The sequence below is a fragment of a genome, unplaced genomic scaffold, assembly GCF_019419815.1.
Source record: "Pyrus x bretschneideri cultivar Hongxiangsu unplaced genomic scaffold, Pyrus_bretschneideri_v1 Contig55, whole genome shotgun sequence".
Taxonomy (NCBI): Eukaryota; Viridiplantae; Streptophyta; class Magnoliopsida; order Rosales; family Rosaceae; genus Pyrus; species Pyrus x bretschneideri.
Genome location: NW_025999793.1, coordinates 120,628 through 130,307, shown reverse-complemented (window position 1 = coordinate 130,307; position 9,680 = coordinate 120,628). Strand labels below are relative to the sequence as shown.

Sequence of the window (9,680 nt, the reverse complement as noted above, 5' to 3'; positions counted from 1 at the left end):
TACCAAATTGAAATCAAACTTCACCCCTTAAGCCCACTTGGGTGTCATGTGTTGAAACAATCCAAAAGCTTATGTGTCATGTTTTGGTACCCTCCAAAAGAAATTGCATAATTGTTGTGGCATGGACTTGGAAGTCAATGTCATGTGTTGAAACAATCGAGAAGCTTATGTGTCATGTTTTGGTACTCTCCAAAAGAAATTGCATTATTGTTGTGGCATGGACTTGGAAATCTATGTGTATTTTGTTCTTGTGGAAATTGTGAAGTAGAGAGCTTAGGGTTTATGGGTTTGCACGCCCGTGTGAAAGGACTGGGACACAAATTATTGACAAGTCATTGTTTTTGGAAAAGCACTTCAGTTATCCTCCTCCTACCAGTTAAATGAATGGTTCAGCTGCTAGGATTAGATGAAATTATTTTTTATTTTTTTATTTTTTTTATTTCTTTGAAAGCAACCTCAAGCGATGGAAGCATCAATGCTTCCTGTGAACTTTCTGATTCTCATTGATGAAAACGTAACCTTTACATGGCTTTATTCACAAGGAGATCTACAGTTACAAGAGTCCTGTAGCAGGTGAACCATTTACATAAATTAAATGCAATTTACAGATAATAATCCCATCTAATCCTAGCAGCATGTTGAGTAAATGGTTCAGCTCTACCCAATCAAACAAGTCAAGTGGTGTATTTTTCTTCCAATTTCAATCACGTCTACAAGAGAAATGAAATATTTGTATCATCATTTGTATCATCTTTTTAATAAAGGTATAACCCACAGACACATGCGTGTCCCATTTCCTAAGAGATGGTACAAATATACTGCAAGAGTAACAATTTTACTACTATAAACCTACTTTTTCTGCAATTCTCTTTCAAGCACAAAATCTTCATTTGGACGTATATTTCCATTCTAATACTGTAATAAAGGCCAAACTTCTAGACTTTTGGTAGGCCACCAATAGACATTATAAAGCAAATATAAAAATAATGCAAGGAATCAGAGTGAATGGCAAACAGCAATGTATAATAATGAGAGCTCAACGCTCACCGTCAGACAAACATTTATGGCTGGCAAGTTTATCTGTTTTCTCATGACCCTTTACTCTTCTTTCTTACTTCAAGTCTTCCTTCTTAATCTCCTTAATATACAAAATTTATTTTATTACATATTAGTATCTCCTCACTATTTCTAACTACTCTTCATTCATTGAGCTTCAACAACCAGACATGACTACCTTCTCTTTCTTTTCTTCACTTCTGATCTCAACATTTTTGGTGCATTTATGTTTGTACCATTATAAGGTTGAAGCCCTGGAGATAATCATAGGTGGAGGAGGAGGTGAGGCCAGCCCTCCTGCTCCCTCCCCTGAATACGAAGATTGTCCTCCCCCTCCTCCCCCTCCATGCCCGCCGCCTCCTCCATCACTGCCACTGCCGCCACCTCCAAAACTACAGTCTCCACCACCGCCAATGCCACCAAAATCACCGCCGCCACCTTCCTCCGGCCCCTTTGAAAGCGAGCGAGTTGAAGTTGCCTTCAATGTGGTTAAAAGGTTCGTAGCAAAAATCAAGTCCGACCCAAAGGGCTTCGCAAAGACATGGCAGGGTCCAAATATTTGCAGATACAAGGGCTTTGTCTGCGCCATTCATCCTGTCTACAAGCAGAAAACAGTCTCCGGTATAGACATCAACGGGGCTATGTTGGGTGGTTACAACAATAAACTTCCACTCGATGGCTTCCTTGACAAGTTAGAAGATTTGGTGTTCTTCCATGCAAACTCCAACAACTTCACAGGCTCAGTCCCGATTGGCACTGCCATGCTTCGATACTTCTACGAGCTCGATCTCAGCAACAACAAGCTATCCGGAGGGTTTCCGTACGATGTTTTAACAGCAACAAATTTGACATTTTTGGACCTCCGGTTCAACTTCTTAGCCGGTCCGGTCCCAGCCCGAGTCATCAAACTAGACGTTGATGTGCTATTCCTCAACAACAACTGTTTCACTCAGCAGATCCCTGACGATCTGGGCTCCTCACCTGCCCATTACTTCACTTTTGCCAACAACAATTTCACCGGTCCGATCCCAAGAAGCATTGGTCAAGCATCCAGAACCCTTTATGAGGTTCTCTTCCTTGGGAACCAACTTTCAGGTATGGTCCAAAATTTCGATAATATTAAAAAACAAAAAAAATCGCTGTCTTTTTTAATTATATGTTTATTTTAGGATGCTTTAGATTTAGATTTTGACCCTTACAATCCATTATTTCTAGATAAAAACTCATCTATTTTTAAAAATTCAGTTTAAGCCCAAATTTAAAATTTGCAAACATATAGGAACACTATTGACCTATTAATACAACTTATTTACACTCATGCCACTCATACTTTATGATCCCTTTTCCAAATTTCTAAATTTATGTCAAATTAAAAGTAGTAGAAAAAGTGAAATAAAATGAAAAAAGTGTTTGCATTAACCGTATCTATTGCAAACTAGAAAATTAGTTTTTTTTTTTTTTTGGGATATATTTTGTAGCAATTTTATCCATATTAATTGGTAGGTAAATTAATTTGTTCCAATTATTTAAAAAAAAAATACTACACCTATATTATATATTTTGAATCAAATAACATTCTTTTAACTTGTAGGTAAATTATTTTCTATGTATTTTTATATGTGTTAGACACGTTTTGTTGTTGTATAAACATGAGTGGAACATAATATTGTTGATTTTATACATCAAACTGCATTTCTTTTGTTACAGGTAAATTATTTTCCATGTACAAGTACTTATGTTAGGCAAGTTTTGTTGTTGGTACATACAATATTTTGTGTCATTGTAAAGAAAGATATTACATTACACCCATGGTATAATTGTTGTAGGTAAATTATTGGAAATTAATTTGTAGTTAGGTTATGAACATTTTGCATCATTGGAAATGAACATTTCAAAGAGTAGGTAGGTAAATTAATTTGTTCTAATTATATAAAAAAAAATTACACTACACCTAGTTATATTTAATTTTTCCAATTATTAAAAAATTTATACTACACCTAACCAAATAGCATTTCTCTAACTTGTAGGTAAATTATTTTTCATGTATTGTTAGAAATGTTAGGCACGGTTTATTGTTGTATAAACATGGGTGTAACATAGTATTTTTAATACTATGCATCAAACTACATTTCTTCTTAATATAGGTAAATTATTTTCCATGTATTAGTAAATATGTGTCACATCCCGGCCCGGGGCGAATCACTTCCCGGGCCCACTCCACCACTGTAGCACGATATTGTCCGCTTTGGACTTACCATTTTCTCACGGTTTTGTTTTTGGGAACTCACATGAGAACTTCCCAATGGGTCACCCATCCTGGGAGTGCTCTTGCGCGCTACTCGCTTAACTTCCCGAAGCCAGTGAGCTCCCAAAAGGCCTCGTGCTAGGTAGAGATGAGAATATAAGGCTCACTCCCCTTGGCGATGTGGGATGTCACAATCCACCCCCTTTAGGGGACACGCGACCAGTGTTAGGCTTTGATACCAAATTGTCACTTCTCGGCCCGGGGCGGATCACTTCCCAGGCCCACTCCACCACCGTAGCACGATATTGTCCACTTTGGACTTACCATTCCCTCACGGTTTTGTTTTTGGGAACTCACACGAGAACTTCCCGATGGGTCACCCATCACGGGAGTGCTCTCACGCGCTACTCGCTTAACTTCGGAGTTCCAACGGAACCCGAAGCCAGTGAGCTCCCAAAAGGCCTCGTGCTAGGTAGAGATGGGAATATACATATAAGACTCACTCCCCTTGGCGATGTGGGATGTCACAATCCACCCCCTTTAGGGGCCCGACATCCTCGTCGACACACACGCGACCAGTGTTAGGCTCTGATACCAAATTGTCACTTCCCGGCCCGGGGTGGATCACTTCCCAGACCCACTCCACCACCGTAACACGATATTGTCCGCTTTGGGCTTACCATTCCCTCACGGTTTTCTTTTTGGGAACTTACACGAGAACTTCCTGATGGGTCACCCATCCTAGGAGTGCTTTTGCGCGCTACTCACTTAACTTCGGAGTTCCAACAGAACCCGAAGCCAGTGAGCTCCCAAAAGGCCTCGTGCTATGTAGAGATGAGAATATATATATAAGGCTCACTCCCATTGGCGATGTGGGATGTCACAATCCACCCCCTTTAGGGGACACGCGACCAGTGTTAGGCTTTGATACCAAATTGTCACTTCTCGGCCCGGGGCGGATCACTTCCCAGGCCCACTCCACCACCGTAGCACGATATTGTCCACTTTGGACTTACCATTCCCTCACGGTTTTGTTTTTGGGAACTCACACGAGAACTTCCTGATGCGTCACCCATCACGGGAGTGCTCTCACGCGCTACTCGCTTAACTTCGGAGTTCCAACGGAACCCGAAGCCAGTGAGCTCCCAAAAGGCCTCGTGCTAGGTAGAGATGGGAATATACATATAAGACTCACTCCCCTTGGCGATGTGGGATGTCACAATCCACCCCCTTTAGGGGCCCGACATCCTCGTCGACACACACGCGACCAGTGTTAGGCTCTGATACCAAATTGTCACTTCCCGGCCCGGGGTGGATCACTTCCCAGACCCACTCCACCACCGTAACACGATATTGTCCGCTTTGGGCTTACCATTCCCTCACGGTTTTCTTTTTGGGAACTCACACGAGAACTTCCCGATGGGTCACCCATCCTAGGAGTGCTTTTGCGCGCTACTCACTTAACTTCGGAGTTCCAACAGAACCCGAAGCCAATGAGCTCCCAAAAGGCCTCGTTCTAGGTAGAGATGAGAATATATATATAAGGCTCACTCCCATTGGCGATGTGGGATGTCACATATGTTAGGCACATTTTGTTGTTGGTATAAACATTATTTTGCATCATTGTAAAAAAGCGATATTATATTACACCCATGGTATAATTGTTCATAGGTAAATTAATGTGCATGTAGATAATGAAATACAATGTTCTAATATATTAATAAAAGAAGGATAAATTCAAAAGTATTCAAGAGTAGGGTGAAAAAACTGAATCGAATAGTTTTATGAAAATTTAAAACCTTTCTAAAAAAGTAATATGCAATAAATTTTTAACATTAATGTCTTTTTTTTTTCTTGTTGCAAAATCATTTACTATTTCCTTACAATTAATTGTCTACATCAAGTATGTAATAGGGGTATTTTAGGCATGTGAAAAATGTAAAATGTGTGAATTAATACGAAGTTAATGAATTTGCTTATGTGGATCCTAGGCATTGGGTTTACTTTGAATAAAGAGGTTATGTAGGGTTTTATATGAAGAAAATTGAGTTTGAAGGGCTAAAGTCATATTTTCACTTTATTTTATAAAAGACTAAGTGGGAAGAAATTAAATTCGGATGAATTATCTCTTAGTTTAGTGATATTTTTTAAACCTGATAATTTCTTAAACAACTTATTAACTTGACTCACAATGACATGAAATAACGGATTTCGAGTCAACACTTTAATTAATCGGATCATTATCGGGTCACACGTTCTTAATAGATTTATCCGTGTGTAATCCATTTCAACCTGATAAGAAAAAATTTAGTTTGATAATTTTAAACTACTAAAAAGCCTTACTACAATGTATAGCCATAGTATAAGTGAGATTAAAAAATTTCAAAGCACATTAAAAATACCAAAGCACGTTGAAAAATTCATAATAATTAATTTTAAAGTGCGAAAAATATGAAAAATAAAATGCAAACGCTCGTGATTGCATCCTCTACGCTTCGTCGATGAGTACATCGTCATTTGAATTTTCAAAACCCTACAAACCTGATGTTTTAGGGGGAAGTTCAAAATAAATAAAATACATAATAATTAATGCAAAAGTGTGAAAAATGCGAAAAAAAAAAATATATATATACAAACGCTCGTAATTGTATCATCTATGCTTAGACGTTGGTTACATCTTCGTTTAGATTTTTAAAACCCTCAAAATCCTCATGAATAATGTTTATTGTTTGAGTGCAAAATCAATAATAATTAATGTAGAAGTATGAAGATGTAAAGAAAATATACAATCATTCATTGACAAGTTTTACAATTTTCATGAAGGGGTCAACTCTGAAATTCGACATTGTACTCCATAAACCATAGTTTATATTTAACCGTCGATTGTTGTTTGCTCTCTATTCTTCGCATTAGATTTCATTTTTCAAAATTTCCTTTTGAAAACATGATCTTTCAGCGGATATAGAAAAATGAGTGTTTCAGATTGTTGATATCACATTCCGTGTTTATGGTTAACTGAAATAGAAGTCAATATCATATAGTTTATAAAGACTTTATAAACTCCGAGCAATATTTTCATTAACCGTAAAAAATCTGAATATGATATCCATGATCCAAACCGTTGATCTTTTTACATCCGCTAAAGATCATGTTTTAAAAAAAAAATTGAAAAACAAAATTCAGTGAGAAGAATGAAGTGTAAATGTAAATGATAATCAACCATTAAAATTAAATATATGGTTTATGGGATTATGGTGGCAAGTGTCACAGTTGACCTCTTCACAAAAGTTGTAGAGATTTTCATTATATATATATGTAGTGTTACATGACACAACCTGTTAAGATATCGGGTATGTCATGGAAATGACATAAACACAAAAAACACGACACGAATGCCAAGTTTAATATTTCTCTTACTATAATGTTGAAATATGTAATTAGTGTAATTCTTTTTTCCCTAATTTATAAGAAACAAAAAGTTTACTTACCGAAAATAAATACCAGAGTTTGTTTAATTCACACAATATTTTTTTTTTAATAGAAAAACAGATAATTAACATGTACCAGCTTATGTACTCTATGTACTCCGTTGATGTCTATTATTAATATCTACAAAATATCAAGGATGCGTAACTATAGTCAAATGTTGATTGGTACTCAGTATCAGCCAACAACATTTAATTTCATGTTAACGCTTGCGGATTGTATCTTATATGATATTTAAAATTCTGCTTTACAGGGTGTCTGCCTTATGAAATTGGGTACCTAAATCAGGCCACCGTATTCGACGCGAGTTCCAACTGCTTAACAGGCCCAATCCCAGCCTCATTTGCTTGCTTAGCCAAGATTGAGTTTCTAAACTTGGCCAAGAACAAGCTCTACGGACCAGTGCCTGAGATGGTGTGCAAGTTGTCTAACCTGGAGAACTTGTCTTTGGCAGACAACTATTTCACAAAGGTCGGTCCAGAGTGCCAGAAATTGATTGACAGAAAGAAGCTTGATGTTAGTAAGAACTGCATTTTGGACCAACCAAATCAGAGAATAAACGAGGAATGTGCTACATTCTTCTCCAAGCCTATAAAGTGTCCCAACGAGAAGGAAATGATTTACATTCCTTGTAAAATACCGTATTCGGGATCAAACGAGAAGAAGTCCGATCATCTGCCACGAGCTCCACTGTCTTATGGTACTCTTGTACCACATAGGCTTTGATTAATTTCATGCCCGAAATGGACTCACCGGAGATGAGTCATGATGGTTTCTTGCATTTATGCATATATAGTTTATTTCTTAATGTTTGTAGCTACTTCATAATTTTATGGAGAGATGTAGTAAACTATATAGTCCTAAACTAATAAAGCAGAAGCCATCTATAGAATAATGAGCTTCTTATTTGTCTTAAATGCGATGAACAAATTCCAATTCTTTTTATTTTTTTTATTTTTTAGAAGAAACGATAGTGCATTTATCATTTAAGAAGAACTACAATCAAATAGAAGGGCATCGTAAATTGAATTTGGTGGTTCCTCGAACTAAAAAGAATCCAAATAAAAAAGGGAAAAACTTGATATAAGTCCAATTTTTTTAAAAAAAACTAATAAAAGGTTTTAAAAAACTTCATTTTTAATGAAAAGTTTTTTTTAAAGGTATAATAAATAGTACCAGAGAAATGTATAAATGTGTTTTTTCGTTAAAAGTGAACAGTAGCGGGAGTGTTTTGTTAAACCTCCCATTTTTTTATCCAATATTAGAAAGGGAAATGTTATTGGCATTTTAAAATTCTCATTTTGTACTCCAAACTTTCTATATTTAAGAAGAAAAATACACTTATGAGGAGTGAAAAATAAGATTTTTGAAGTACCATTAATTAAGGTTCTAAAAGACGCTAGGCGCTAGTCGAGTGGCGGGTTGGGGCCTAGCGGCTAGGCGGGCGCCTAGGTGTACTAGACGAAATTAAGTAAATATATTATATTTCGCGTAAATAAGTGTCTGCTTGTACTTTTTATATATAGAGAGGATGATTTAACATGAGGGATCCCCATTTAAAAAAAAAAAAAAAAAATTGAGAACACCCTCTTGACCGTTAGATTTGGTTTTAATGAAATTGTGTGGGAAATTGTGTGGTTGAGATTGTGTGGTCTGTGATTTAATCTCAACCACACAATTTCATTAAAGTCAATCGAATGGCCAAGAGGGTGTCCCCATTTTTCAAAAAAAAATGGGGATCCCTCTTGTTAAAGGGCCTATGTGTGTGTGTATGTGTGTGTGTAAATTTCATCATAAACTACAAAATAGAATGACATATATATTATGAAGTATTGTAATATAATGAAAACATAGGGAACAAGCTTATAATGTATGTTCATTTAAGTATGCAATAAGTCTTTTACAATTTATTAAAAAAAATAAAATGCAAAATGAAAGTTATTTATTTTCAATCTAAGTGAGTCATGACCTATACATGTTTGGCAGGCTAGGCGGTTTAGGTGGTTGCCTCAGCAAGCATAGGCACCATTTCTTAATTTTCAAATGCCTAGACATTAATCGGGATGATAGCTAGTCGCCTAGTGATTAGACGAGATTTTTTAGAACAGTACCAATAACAATTCTCTACTAGGAATAGTGCATTTTATTAAAATAAGTCAAATCTCTTAAGTCGGTTTGGTGGGCTGGCTTAATTAATTTGAATTTGAGTCTCAACCCGTGTTTGATGATGCAATTTGTATCACGGTCAGGATTTGAGTGCTGGATTCAAATCCCAAATAGGACGGGCTACGTAACCCAACCTGAACCACAGGTTACGAATCCGACATTCTTCTACTAAGGCATCTCCTCTCCTATCTTCAAAGATTCATCTAATCTCAGCAATTCTGCAACGAACTGTGAGTGGCGTGGCGTCGTGGGTGGGTTGCGGGTCATGAGCAGTGTGATGGGTTGCAAGGGGCGTGGGGGGTACGACAGCATTGTTAGGTGGGTGGGTCGTCGTCGAGATGTCGCGGATCTGATGTGCAGGTTTGAGGGCGTCATAAGCAGGTTGCGAGTGGAGACTTGAATGGGTTGTCGCGAGTAGGATCCACGCTGCTGTGTCTTCGCGAAAGGCATCCTGAACGGGTTGGGCTTCGTAGTGGGGTCGTGAGCGGAGGAGTGGGTTCGATCTGGTCTTTCTGGTTTTTTGGGATTCATCTGTTTCACATTTTCTCTAACCAAAAGAAGATTTCACATTTTGAATCCCATCCTTCCTGTTCAATTTGAGAGTCTACACCAAACAGCAGGTGAGCAGCCATCCAATCCAATCCTAGTCTAACCAGTCTGAAATATCAACTCCTCTCCGGACCGGTCCACCAAACATGCCCTTAAGTTTAGAATTATTTAGAATAAA

General features: G+C 37.4%; 1 protein-coding gene across 1 annotated transcript; it reads left to right on the top strand.

Moving 5' to 3' along the window:
- The first annotated feature begins 1,226 nt into the window (after positions 1-1,226).
- LOC125470997 (uncharacterized protein At4g06744-like) lies at positions 1,227-7,704 on the top strand. Its single transcript, XM_048570853.1, has 2 exons — positions 1,227-2,151; positions 7,041-7,704. Exons 1-2 carry the CDS (start codon positions 1,227-1,229, stop codon positions 7,511-7,513), a joined length of 1,398 nt encoding a protein of 465 aa, XP_048426810.1. The 3' UTR covers positions 7,514-7,704.
- Positions 7,705-9,680: the final 1,976 nt, after the last annotated feature.